Genomic DNA, 14,569 nt, shown 5'->3' with positions numbered 1-14,569 from the left:
TTAAATTCTTTCTGGTTTCGCTTTTTTAATAGCTGATGTGACCGAATCGCAAAGACTTAAATCTAATCAAATCTAACCTCCGATAATCTCAAAGCCTTATATTTATTATTGGTTTAATGATTTGCGGTGACGGGTCGCAGCCTAACCATTGAGCACACCCACCCCACTTAACCCGCCTCTTTTTGTTTCTGCCTCAGTTGCTGATCTCGTAACATTTCCCAAAAAATGCTGAGCATGTTTAAAAGGCGGGTCCACCCAAATTAAGAGGCAAAACAAAACACATCCTCTCATTTTCCTCCTAGAATTAGTCATTTGTATGTTTTTAGATTTGGTTTTCCTGGTTTTGAGATACTTGTCTCTGCTGCCGCCCCAATGGAGGAAACGGCGACTGGAGATGTTCTAGCTCGCCTCTAGATAATCCACAGACTTCGCTGTCAACCGTTTTCATTGGAACTACCTTTCCCGAAGAAATTAAAACAAATAAAACCGGTTAAAGCGAGAGAGAGAGCAAGCTTTTGTGGGTCAGGAACAAGTGGAGTCCGTCACCCGTCTTACTCGAAGCCAGTCTCATTCTAATCTGTTGTAAAGGAGAAACTGCCTCATGTTGCATCTCTGATGGATTTTCTTGTTTCGTGAGGGCTGAGTCTTGGCACTCTATGAAGAGTCCCCCACTGTTTGAGGGTCTGACTGGTGACGTTTCAGATCGATGAAGCATTTTCTGCCGTCAAACTCCATTAAAACTGCAGAGGGAAACACCTCAACGAGACACTTTTGACATCTGACCAGTTGCATCTTTGGAAAACCTGACTGAGGGAAAGCTTGAACAGCCTCTCAAAACTTGATCGTGTAATATAACAATAAAACAAGTAAACAATGAATCTAACTCTGCATTAAATACAAGATTTACTTGATTCAGTTTACTTCTGTAAACTCCTTCATTTTTATACACTTCGTCTCTCTTTTGGTAAATGAAGTTGCTTCTTTGTGTTAATGCAGTCGTTACCTCATTATCTAACCATGGAAAATAGTCTACTCAGTCACAATAGTTGTACTGAATGTAATATGTGTTTAAGGACATTCTGACTAGCGAGGAAATTCAATCAGCACGGCCTCTCCTTTTTCCTGGGTGCGCTTGTTCTTAAGTCTGGCAAAGGTTGTCTGTAGTCAAATATTGGCGTTAGAGAATTAAACCAAATACCTGGGGAGATGCGCCGGATGCGCGCCGCTCTCCTCTCGCCAGTTTTCCTTGGTTGGGCGGACTCCCGGCGGTGCAGGAGTTTAGTGTGGCGGTCTGTCACGCTCGGGCAGATCTGTGGGGGCCAAGCCCGTCCAGCCGGCCCCCGCCAGCTCTGACGCTCGCTGGCTCCTCAAGCTGGAAATTGCCATAATGTGTCCTGCAATGGTCGGCTGCACAGGCCTCTATCAGGGGCTCCATCTGTGCTGAGCCTACACACACACACACACACACACACACACACACACACACACACACAAATACAACACGCATCAAACTTGGTGGTGGTGCTTACAGCAGAAAAGGACACTCGAACATCACACTATACCAAAAAACACTCAGTTTTATCAGGCATCATACACATATAGTATAAGCTAAAACACCCACACACACTTGACCAATGGCCAAAAAGTAAGCGGTCACAGAAAGATAAACCCAGATGAGATAGTTCCAAAACCATGGGCATTAATCCACTGCTACAACAGCCTCCACTCCTCAGGTCTCACTCCTTCCACCAGACTTTAAAAACCTGCCTGCGGGGATTCGCGATTTGCTCCCAATCAGCCACAAGGGGCATTAGTGAGGTCCAACACTGATGTTGGGGGACAAGGTGTCGCTCACAGTCGGCGTGGTAGTTCATCCGAACGCGGGAAAACCGTTTCTCTATAGAGCTGGGTTTGTGCACGGGGGTGATTTGTCATGTTGAAACAGGAAGGGGTCTTTCTCAAACTGTTGCCCACACGGTTGGTGGCATAGTACTGGCAAAAATATCACTGTATACTTTTGGCCAAGTCCACAAATCTTCAGCGGTAAAAGCGGACGGAACCACACAGGTAGTAAGCGACAACAGCGGCGTCCATTTTGGATTTCTCGCCCTCCGTTCCTCAGAGGTCAGCAGTGTCGAGATGGTTTGCTGCTGGTCAGCGGTGGGAATTTGCACGTCACCAAAGATCAACCAGAAATCCGAAAGACTTACTTTGATTCCGATAAGCTGCAGATTTTCTCTTACTGCAACGACTCATTCGGACCAACTGAAACTGGTATCACTTCTATACTACTATTACTTCTATACTTGTGAGGACCCTCGACGTTATGGTACCTATATGGCAAATCCCACCGGATTTTGCAATAATGTCCTCATTTTTCTCTCTAATTGCTCCTCACAAAGATAGACATACCACACACACACACACACTTAACACATGTCCATACGGTACGCTTTAACCTTTTTTTTTTCAAGGACAGACTGTTCTTTGTCCTTCTCGCCTGTCTTGCATATGAAAAAATGGGCTGCAGTTTAAGTTAATTGATGAGTTCTGGATTCACACTCACTCACACACACACACACACACACACTCACTGCGACTGTGGAGCATAAAACTCACTGAAAGAGCTGCTGTCGCCCTTTGGCCTCGGCCGGCCTCCTGCATGACCACTTTAGTCGGTAAATGTACTCTGGGGGTGATGTGTCGACTCCCATCCAACCTTCTGATGTTTGGCCGAGGAAATTGACACAACAGCTACATGCAAATAGTGGCTCGGCGCACTGTCGTGACTGTAGAGGAGAACCCCATTTGATTTGGCACGTTTGTTTGCGCTGTAGCGTATAGGTCGGTGCAAAAAAAAAACCCGTGTTTGAGATTAATCCAACACATTCGCTCTTAATTCACTGATGAATTGTTTTCATGACAAGTGAAAAACGGAGAGATTGATCTTGGTCTCGTACTTTACTGTGCATAAGTGGGGCAGAGGTAGCATAAAACCAACACGTGCAACATCTGCATCACAGCACGGTGCATTTATCTGTCATTCGAATGAGCGAATGGCCTTTGGAGCATAATGGAATACATTAGAAATAGGATGCCGACGTGCCACAAATTGAATGGACAGACTACGGATTAATTTTCCTGCCATATTTGACAGTGATAAGAGTGTGTGTTTGCTCCCGTCAGTTTCCCCTGGTGTTTAATATCTGATGAAGGGCTGGATAGATGGAAAACGTTCTGGGCGTGAGGGTTGGTGTCTGTTCTCGCGACGAAAGCAGCGAATATAAGCGTCTGTCAAGGCACCGGGCTCGACGCTTCCGCAGAGTTTTCAACCCTGTTTGGTCGGACGTTGCAGAAACCTGCCAACAGATGTTAGTGAAATGTGGTGGGAAGTTCAGCAACGAGCTAAGCGACAAATGATTAGTTTTGGGTAGAGATCCAGGAATTTTTAAAAAATAAAACAGTGAGGTTGAGAAATTTTTTTTTTTTTTTTTAAATTGGCAGATAGGGTGTTTTTGTAGAGGAAAGGGGGAAACGTCTGTGTGTTTTTTGAATGTTAATCCAGATCCAGATGCAGATAAATCAGCACAGCTGATACTGTAGTATCGGAGCATATTGGCCTATTACAGTCAGTACTATGGGCATTTATGTTGGCAGCAGGGCAGCGACCAGGTGTCACAGGCGTCCCACAGAATTATTCAGTCAACTGCTAAATTATGAATATCTAAGCGCCGTTTCACGGCTAAATTTCTGGTGGAGAAATGCTGGGGCCCTGATGTTGGCTTAAAAATATAAATCTGAAAATTACTGGTATCAGCCTGTAACATGGGTGTTTTCTAAATGAAGTATGAAATATAAAAACCTCCCTCAAGTTTCTAAAGCGGACTATGTCTCCAAAAACCATTTACGTCCATCGTGGTGTTTCCAGGTCGTTTTTGTAGAGAGCTCTATTACCGTTTCATGGTCCAGATGTTGTATGACAGAAAGCTATCTTTGTAACTTTAGCGCCACGCAGCCCCGCCGAGGCTGCACGCTCGACCCTGCGGGTGTCGGCACGTCACACCTCTGTTCAGTGTCCTCCCGCCCTCTCCTCTGCGGCCACCTATGCTGCGTTTTAATGCAACCGCATTCACAATGAAGTTGTTCCCACTTATATATTTTTCTGTCTGGGCTGTCACACAACACAACAAGTAGGAAACCGAGATCTAATCGTGGCCAATAAACGCTAAACGCCAGCAGTCATTCTGGAGCTGCTGCACCGCGGAGATAAAACCATTATTTTGTAATTGCAACGCCTGTCTGACAAAATTAAAAATAAATACAGGTTAATATAAAAAGCTCTGCTGTGTTTATGTTTTCGGCCATTTTTGACATTTTAAAACGGAAAAACCCCAGGGAAAGTCGTCGCGGCGTCACCGCCCTCAGCCCCCTCAGCCCCTGACCCTCAGTGGACCGGCTCCAGGTCGTCGTTAAGGAAACGCACCGTTTTACCCGTTTTAAGATTCACACTCTCTGGAGGCTGTTTTCGACGAGCCCCGTTTTTCCGGGGGAGAAAAAAAGCACTCTTTTTGTCTATTGAGTCGGACGGCTGAGACAGAGGGAAAAAGATGGCTTTACATATTTAACCGGATTAATCTGGACGTCCTCTGAGGGGCTTCGGTGTCCTCAGTGGTCACCACTGCCTTAGTTGGTGGACAGGCTAAACGTAAAGTGTGTTTCATTGGCTGTATTTTTATGTGGAACTAACCTTTTTTTTTTTAAATATTTAGTTGATTTTTGATGGTATTATTTACAATAATTTCATTTCCAGTGACAATTACGGTTCTGCTATATTCACTGTTACTGTCATTTTGTAGATTATAGTAGATACATATTTTGAAAAGATTTTTTTTTTTTTTTTTTTTGCCCCCCCACTGCTTTTAAACAAACCCTGATGGAAAAACCACGAGATGTGGTTGAAAGTTCCAGGAAAAAAGCTGCTATTTTTAAGCTCAAGAAGGAACTTTCACACATAGCAGATAAGTTTGTTGTTCAAGTACAAAATATCCTGCCTCAGTCTTTATTACAATACTTAGCAAACCAAATTTTGAAGGATCACCACCAAAACTGTTCTTTTTTTAAATTTTTTTCTAAAATTCTGATGTCGATCCTCCAGTGTAGCCTTGAGAATCCAATAAGAGTCGGGCTCTAATGGATCAAGGGCGCTGCAGTTCATGCGGCGTCACCTGAGTTGAGGCTGAATGGCCTGAAAAAACCCCGCGCACTTCAGCCAACTGCCTTGCAGCTGCTCGACGCGAACGCTCGTCCCGTAACGCACCAGCATGCACATGCGTTATGTGAACAGTTCCATCGCACTGTACGTCATCGTCATCATCATCATCATCTCGCCGACATTTCACCTGTTCAGACCACCTCAGGGTGCACGGATTAACTAGCTTCTCCTCCATGCTGCTAGCCCCGCTGCTTCCAGGTAGTTTATTGCATCAAGCTGGGTGGAGCTGTGTGTGTGTGTGTGTCTGTGTGTGTGTGTGTCTGTGCATGTGTGTACTTCTGGCCGTGGCGGTTATTTTTAACTTTTGTCTGCTAGGACAAGTGCACTTTCTCTTCGGCTGATTGTGTGTGGAGGCCCTGAGGGAGGGAGTGTGTGTGTGCTTGTTAGTGCGTGTTTCTGTTCAGTCCTCTTTGTGCGCCCGCGTGTGTGTGTGTGTGTTTTTCTGTCGGTTACTCCCGGTGGGCCACAGGCATGTCGGCGTGGTGGAGGCCGCCGCTGGGTCACTCTGCATCATTACTAAATCATACATCCTTCTCTGCCTCCCTGATGACGCCACAAAAACACTGGTAGAATTAGTAAGAGTCACGTTTTTACAAAAATAGACCTCGTATTGGTTATTTACGTATTTATGTTTCCGTTCAATCAGACTTTTTGTATCCACAGCTGGTCGTGTATCTCGGCTCAGACTCGTTCAGGACACCAGCCCCCCTGCACCCTTTCGGTCATGTTTTGTTTGTGTTTCTATGTAGGTGTGATAGAAAATGGGTCACAAGCTGAGCTTTTTCCAGTAAGCCAGGTTGCCCTGGTTACAGCTCAGTTGAACCGATAAATCATATTGTTAAGTTGCAGCCGTAGTTGCTCCTCGCCGTTGTTTCATGACCTCAGAGCGCTCCCCGAGAGCAGACGTGTTATTTTCCTCAGCAGTTTCGGAGAAAAATGACACTGGATGCCCGGGTTTTCGTTTTCACTCAGACGATCTCCTTCGTCTGCGCGACTGTGTCATCAGGACTGCAGAGAGTTGACTTTGAAAGCAGCAGTCGCACAAAACCTGTAAATACAATCCCGAGATACGACAGCTGAGTGACGCCGACATAAGGTAAGTCTGTGATGTACGTCCTGCTGAATAGAGCTGCAACAAGCCGATTAATCGATTAGGTTTATAGGCGGATAAAATGAATCGGCACCTATGTTGATAATCCAGTAATCTTTTTCATGGAAACATGCTAAAAATCCACTGATTCCTGCCTCTGGAAAGTGAATGTTTCGTGGCTTTCATAATCTTCTGGGATGTTGTTTTTATTGACTGTTGGTTGAACAAAGCAAGAAAATCTGAACGTCAGCTTGAGCTTTTGAAAATGGTGATGGGCATTTTCCTCTTTTCCTGCCGCTTCTTACTTATTTCTATTGATTGTTACTTGTTACCTCTTGACATGTTTTCTGTTTCCTGATATTCTTTACTATTGCCTGACATTTTTTGCTATTTTATGATGTGTATATTTTTTTTTAACCTGACATTTGTTGACTAAATAATCAATTAATCAATCAGGAAAATTATCCACAGATTAATCAAAAACTGAAAATAAATGTCAGTCGCAACCCGACGGCATACCGACTGTTATATTGTATAAATTGTCAAATACATGGGCATCACTTTTCCTGCATAATATTCCTTTTTTTCTTTCTCTTTAAAACATTATTGGTTTAGGGAGTTATGTCAGTGTTGTTCATTTTAAGTAAAATCAATTTTTCTCATACATATAACTTAATTTCTGAGCCTTTGATTCTGCAGAGCACAATATTAACAATATTTACCTCGTGTAATATTCATCACATAGAAAGTGATTTCTGTGTACAGGGAAAAGCTGCCTCTTGTGATTTGTGGAATTGCAGTAGGTAGTATTGCTGTTCGGGATTTATTTATTTCTTTTTTTTCCCTATTTATTGTGCACCTCTATTGTAGTCCTCGACATTTAGAAAACGAGTGGAAAGGTAACCGGGGAAAGGAAAAAGACTGAGAGGCAAAAAGGAAAGAAGTTAACTGGTGAAAAGTAGGAAGAATTGGTTTAAAGTAGAAATGGAAACTAGGAATGCTGAAGGAAGGAGGGGGGGTAAGAGAGAGCGACTGGATGTATGGGAATATTGAGGCACAAAGCATTTATGTCAGATCAAAGCTAATCCTTATCTATGGGAAAAGGATTCAGTAAAACCCTGGGCTGTCTCGCCCCCTCAAGGGCAGGTCTCTTTCTCTGCTTCCGTCTCCCTCTCCCCTCACTTCTCCGTTAAAACTACCAGGATTTCTCCGCACTTTCCCTCGACTTTGACTCGGTAACAGAGTGGAGAAACTAGGTCAGCCGGGGGAGGGAGGAGGCGGGAGGGGAGTGCAGGGCCTGGCCTCCAGACCCGGCCGGGGAGGGACCGTTTTGCCCGGGGAAGGCCGGTGATGGCGCTGCTTAGGGCGGAGTAAGGAGGTGTGCATGAGGCTGCGCGGGGAAGTGGATGGTGCCGACGAACACCGATAGGTCGACCTGACCGTAGAGTTAGGCGGTCGAACGAGGATTCACTCGAGTAGTTATTCCGCCGAAGCATTTTAAGGTGTGAGACTAGCTGGTTTCCTTTACCCACCGAAGCAAAGGGCAACATGATTCCAAAACAGTCAAACATCTGTCCCATGAAACCGTGCATTCTCTGGTCACTTTCTGCAGTATTACTGTCAACTGCATCTTTGTTTAGTTTACGGTAGAGCTGCAATGATTAGTTGATCAACAGAAAACTAATCTGCAGCTATTTTGGTTGTCGAATAATCATTCTAAGTCATACTGTCCAAAAACCCGCCGGTTCAACCTTCACAAAGGTCAAGATTTGATGTTTTTGTTTGTCATCCGTGACAGTAAACTGAGCATCTCTGGGTTTCTGGGCTGTTTATCAGACAAAATAAGACATTTGAAGATGCCACCTCTGACTCTGACAAATTTCAACGGTCATTTTTCACTATTTTCTGATGATTTATGCACAAAACAAAAACTTGATTAATTGAGGAAAATAATCAGCAGTTTAATCAATAGTGGCAATAATCATTAGTTGCAGCCCTAGTTTTATAATGAGATTTGTTTCAACATGGGGGAATACCTGTATGCTTTAGGATAACAAATGTTTAATTCACTCATTTTTTTAAACATTCAGGTAGCCCAATAACAAATACCATTCCTGGCAAAACTTGACTTTTAGCTTTTGAAATGTCAATATTTGCATTCTAGTTCTTTACAGGCTTTTCCACCCACTGTTTGCTTTTCATGGACTCTTAGTACTACTCAATAATTATGAATATGAACATATCATATACATGTATGTAACAATAGATCAAAATCTTGTCTTTTTGTTCAATTTGATGCTTTTTAATAAAAACTGAAACCTTATAATACTAGAATAAGAGTCTACATGCTAGCCATGCCAGCGGCTCTGTGAGACTGTATTTAGGCACAGCATTGCTTAAAGCTAAATGCTACCATCAACGTGCTAAAACTTTCACACTGACAATGCTAACATGCGACAGTATAGTGTTGTGCCAATGTCATCATCCTAGTTTAGTGTGTTAGCGTGATAGCATTTGCGAATTAGCACTAAACCCAGAGCATAGCTGAGGCTGAGGGAAATGTACTTTGTGTTCAGTCACAAGCCAAGGTATTGAAATGTTAACCCGATTATTATGGCAAACTATCCAATATCTTTAGAGAGATTTCACACGAAACAGCCAGTATCAACCTCATGGTGGCGCCAGACTAAAAGGCAGGAGATCGCCAAAGTCGTTAGGATTCCTCCTCTTGTGACCATGAATGTCTTTTACAAATGACATGATAATACATCAATTAGTTGTTGAGACATTTTGGTCTGGACCAAAGTGGTGGATCGATAACAGATATTTCCATCCGTAGAGCCCTGCCGCGTACTATGACTAAAAATATGGCCTCTCCTTTCTTTCAAAGCAGCCTGGCAGTCCACAATTGAATCTTGGAAAACTTTATTTCCAAATTCGTAGCAAAGGTCTAACCATCCAAAAAACAGCTCGTTTCTGCCCCAATACTGATTCGATCCATTTAACCATCTGGCCTGGGAATGCCTTGGAATCCCGCAGAAAGAGATGAAGGATTCCTCCGTCTAGACTACCTTGTTTATTCTGCTGCTGTGACGTTCTTTACCTAGAGATCAGTCAATGAAATGATTTCGATTTGATAAGTAGGTTCTATGTGGGATTTCAGCTCAATAAAATGCTATCAAATCTTTAACCGTGTCTCGGTGCAGCCCAAGGTCGAATGTGATCATCCCCTCTCCTCCAAATGAACCAAACTAAATAGGAGTCCAGACTGAATAAACTGCTCCAAGCATGCCTGGTGTGAACATGCGCTAATCTGTTATTGCCACATCGGTGTCCCCCACAGGTCACTATGAGGAGTTTAATTGCCTAAGATCTTGTTTCTGATAAGGAACTGAGATATACAGTGTTGCAGGGCCATCAGTGGTCACCTTTTTCCATTTCTATCAACGCTTTTCTCTCCATCTCTTCCCCCTCCTTTCTCAGTCTTCACTCTAGCTGTCTACCCACAGTCGTGCCTGGGGGGACACCGGTTCTGTTGAGATGGCAGCCAAGAGAAAGGGAAAGAAAAAATCTAGTCCTCTTCCCTCCTCAGCAGTTTTCACACTTGACAATTTGGGCGAAAAAGAAAATATAAAGTCGGCAGGGCCCTGTTTGGTATTCATTGTTTCCTTGGTGCTATTTTGACAGGGTTTAATCATCTGTAAAAGCAAACTATCACAGCTTCCGCATGGATTAGCACGGTAGACGTGATTATGCAAGAAGAGTAGGAGGAGGAGGAAGAAATTGTTTATGGAGTCTGTGGCCTGAAGGAGACAGTTAAAAGAATTAGCCATACTTAACACAGATACTGAGGCGAAGGGTCTCATGAACTCGCCCCTGCTGCAGTCAGCTGCCGGCTGATACATACGATATGTGCTGTACATAATAATGACTCTCTATCGTTCATGATGCTAATACTAAGGTATTAAATCCCCTACCAACAAATCACTGTGCATGTCAGGACATAAACTTCATGTCAGAGTTAAAAAATATTAACCTCCACAGAAAGTACAGTTTTTATTGCCCTTTCTTGCTTATCAACTCACATCAAAGCGCAGTTCCATAGGCACCAAGGAACATCATCCTCAAGGCTTTCTGTTGTCTTCTGTTGCAGATGTGTGACCATGCTGCCACCAAAGGGCTGTGAATTCGTGGATGGTGGTGAACAGTCAAGCATCGGAGCCAGCTGTACTTTCCTAACTCCACTTGGAGCTGTGCACCCTTTTTGCTAGATCTGTTTGTTTTTGACTTCCATTCTCCAAAAATATCTGTCAGTGAATATAATAAGGGAACACCTACCCACTTTTCCAAAAATGGAGACTCTTTCCCAGGATTCGATTCTGGAGTGCCAGATCTGCTTTAACTACTACAGCCCCCGCCGGCGGCCCAAGCTCCTGGATTGCCGTCACACATGCTGCTCGGTGTGTTTGACCCAGATGCGCAGCAGCCAGAAGGAGATTCGTTGTCCTTGGTGCCGCGGCGTCACCAAGCTTCCGCCGGGCCTGTCCGTCTCCCAGCTCCCGGACGACCCGGACATCATCACTGTCATCGCCATCCCTCATGCCTCTGAGCACACGCCCGTCTTCATCCGCCTCCCCAGCAACGGCTGCTACATGCTGCCCCTGCCCGTCGCCAAGGAGCGGGCGCTCGGCCTGCCGGGGGAGCTTGGATGTCGCTTCCTACCTGGCAGCCAGCAGAAAGGGGTGACCGTGGTGACGGTGCCTGAGCAGCAGCCTCTGGGGCTGGCTATGGGTCTAGAGGGCGTGGGGATGGGTCTGGAAGGAGGCGAGGGAGAGAGGAGAGTTACTGGCCCGGTGGGAGGAGGAGGGAAGGGCTCCACGTGGTCCGGCGTGTGCACGGTGATCTTGGTGGCCTGTGTGCTGCTCTTCCTCCTGGGCATCGTGCTGCACAACATGTCCTGCATCTCCAAACGCTTCACTGTCATCTCCTGCGGCTGAGGGCAGGGGCAGGTTGCTTGGACTGCCGACCCCCATCCCCACCCCCCCCCCCCCATCCCCACTCTCCCACCCCTGATTCCCCCACTAGCCCGCCTCTCTTCAGGGCAGAACTCTGCTGAGGAGGGGACTAAAGTCACATCATGGGCATCCAAGGAAATCGCGGAGCAACGTAGAGAGACAGAGGAAGAAGACTAGGGCAAGAAGGAGAATCGAAAAAGGTCTGCCATTATGTCCCCCTTTTTTTGTTTGGGAGACTGAAATTAAAATGGAAATACTCAAACAAACCTTCTCATTTTTCTTGTCCAACAGCACTCTGCTGGCCCTGAAACTCCCACCCTTTTCCTGTCCTTCCGTTTCCTCTGAAGAACGCTTTGGGAATTGCTCCTGATATGTTTTTGGCGAGCTGATATGTTTTGGGCTGGGGTCCGGTCTGACACTCACTCAGCACTCCCAGTGGTTGGATTGCCTGTTTAGTCTGTGGTTTGTAGAAGTACATCAGTTATCATAGTGTTGTTTAGATGAGTGTAGGTTCCAAGTGTGGTGTATTCAGCTGGTGCTGCATTACAGAGAGTCCAGACTTGGCTGCTCTCCGTTCTCTGATGCTGCGGGAATGAACTGTGCAGGATCCATGTCTGGGCCCCATCTGAATTATCTGGGAAACTCAAAATCAACAGAGCTTTCATTTTCTCTTTTTTTTAATTTTTTTTTAAAATTTTCTTTCACACAATGAGTTTCTGTTTGGAAAAAAAACAAACTGTTGCTTTGATGGTTCCTTGTAGTTAGTAAAGTGGTTGTCAAAAAATACAAAACATGGATTGTAACGTTCATACATGCCAGCATTATTATTCAGCTGAACTAAAAACACGGGTAGTACTAAGTTGCTTTACGCTTTAAAAATATGAATTAGTGCTGAAATGATCTGTTGACTGGTTGATTGGAAAAGTAATTTATTAAGCAAAATTGCCAAACATTTGATGGTGGGGATTTTTCTGTTTTTATATCATTGTTAAATTAATGTCTCTGGATTTTGGTCTGTCGGTTGCACAAAACAAGCAATGGGAAGATGTCACTTGGGATCTCAGAACTTGCAATGGTCACCATTTTTCTGACAGTTGCTTTACTAAACAATGTCTTTATTTATCAATATAATAATTAACATTTGTGCAGCCTTCTGGTATAATGCTAACTGCCAAAAATCTACAGGCCATCTGATAATCAAAGATATGGCTCAAACCATTGAGAAAGATCAATACCACCTTTTATATCTGTCTGTTAGCTATGGAAAAGGCTATTGGCTTAGCCCGGTATAAAGGGGAAGCAGGGGGAAATGGCTAGGCTGTCTTTTTTTGAAGCCCATCCCTCAACATGTTGTTTCTCAGTTGTTTCAGTGACCTCGTGCTAGGTGCTACATATGCCACATGAGCCGCAGCACTCCCTGTAAAACTTTAATCCAAACTAGAATCTTAAAAGCAAACAAACAAGATAAAACAAATTACAGTAATTGATGGGCTTTAGCGGTGTTGATAGATGTATATTTGAATTTTGAAAAGAGCCAGGCTAGCTGTTTTCCCCTTTGCTTTCAGGAGGTTTCACGTGCTACGTGAGTTACAGCATGTAACTCCCCATAAAAACCACAACTTGACACTTTTACATTTCAAATTTTTTATGGATTAAAGAAATAAGATAACATGTGACAGCACTTTTAGTGCTTTTGGTGTGTTACTAGCGATATTTTTGATCTTTAAAGAGACTCAGGTTAGCTTTTTCCCCTAGCTTCCGGTCTTCATGCTAAGCCAAGCTAATGGCCTCCTGGCTCCAGCTCTGCATTTGAAACACATAAAAGAGAGTGGTATCGATCTTCTCATCTAACTGTCTGCAAGAATCCCCAGTAAGCCAAAATGTAGAAATAGCCTTTTAAATAAAAAACAAAAAAACAAAACATATTTGACATTTGACAAAAGCCTTCATAAGGAAAGCATTCTTGTTTTATAGCTTTTATTTTTTTTTGTTGTGCGTCTTCAGTGCATACATTTTACATTTTTGTGTTTTGCCACGGATGCTTTTCAGTGATCACTTGTTTGTCCATCCGCTTTTCCCCCTGACCTCCTTCAGACCACAATCGATCTCTAAAGACGGACTCTCCAACTCCCACCAGGCCTTCGCCAGCAGCCCACACACTATCGACTCCTCATCTTAATACCTCCCTTAATTTAGAAACTGGTGGATATATGGGCTCAACAGTGCGATGGTGTGTATTTATGCGTGCAAGTAATGGGTCAGTAATGGGTCAGGAGTGGGCGGGCACTGCAGGGGTCCGGTTAATGACTGCTGTATCGATTTATCTGCTTTTGAATATCTCTCGTATACGCAGAGACGGATGTTTCTCTTTGTTTTTTCACTTTTATATGTTGAGGCAAGCAGTTTGTCTCTTTACTGTATCGTTACAACAATGGCGTGTACAGCACACGCGATTCACAGGGTGAACTCTTTTGTATAGCAGCCTCGTCATGTACAGACTGATTGTAATTTTGTCTCTCTCTGATAATTTTTCTTCTGTTGACATGTTTTACCTCTGATCTGAGATTAGGGAGCACACTCTCTCTCTCTCTCTCTCTGTGTTTGCTCTTAAAGAAACAAACATGCCAAGTTCTTCAGTTCACTTCAGGGCACTCACTTCACAACACACCAGTAATACAACGTGAGGAAAGAAAGTTTAAAAAAAAAAAAGTTTGGTATTTAGCATATAAAGAGTTCTAAACTGCACCGACATGTTACATATATATATACTTATATCTGCCACAAAAACAATTACTTGATTTATTTAATATATCTACATTATGGAGGATCCAGTCACTCACGGTTAAAAAAGGTGACTTTTTCTCTTAAAAATTACAAGAAATTTAGACTGCACTTATATAACGCCTTTTTTTTTTTTTTTTTTTAGTCTTATCGACCACTCAAAGTGCTTTACACCCACCCATTCGCACACGCTTTCATGCAGCGCTTTTTCCATCAGCCACACAGCGATGATACATTGGGGACGATTTGGGGTTCAGTATCTTGCACGTGGAGTGGGAATCGACCACCGGCATTCCCACTAGCGGACGACCCACTCCACCTCCCGAGCCACAGCCGCCCCAGTAACGCACGTAGGCGCGTTCTTACCACCTTAAAACCAAAGCCTAAAGTTTCCTCCCTACTAAACATGAA

General features: G+C 44.0%; 1 protein-coding gene across 8 annotated transcripts in view; it reads left to right on the top strand.

The window, feature by feature from the left end:
- Nucleotides 1–14,086, top strand: part of rnf152 (ring finger protein 152) — a 50,055-nt gene extending 35,969 nt beyond the window's left edge. For 7 of the 8 annotated variants that reach the window (XM_040127135.1, XM_040127130.1, XM_040127129.1 and 4 more), the window contains one exon: nt 10,516–14,086. In XM_040127135.1, the coding sequence (XP_039983069.1) occupies nt 10,715–11,359 (645 nt within the window). In that variant the 5' untranslated portion in view covers nt 10,516–10,714 and the 3' untranslated portion in view covers nt 11,360–14,086. The remainder of the gene's footprint in view (nt 1–10,515) is intronic. The other variant, XR_005707482.1, reaches the window with a different exon arrangement.
- The last annotated feature ends 483 nt before the right edge of the window (nt 14,087–14,569 follow it).

Source organism: Xiphias gladius, chromosome 5 (genome assembly GCF_016859285.1).
Source record: "Xiphias gladius isolate SHS-SW01 ecotype Sanya breed wild chromosome 5, ASM1685928v1, whole genome shotgun sequence".
NCBI classification, from domain to species: Eukaryota; Metazoa; Chordata; class Actinopteri; order Istiophoriformes; family Xiphiidae; genus Xiphias; species Xiphias gladius.
The sequence above is the reverse complement of the archived record's forward strand: the minus strand, read 5'-3'. Positions and strand labels throughout refer to the sequence as shown.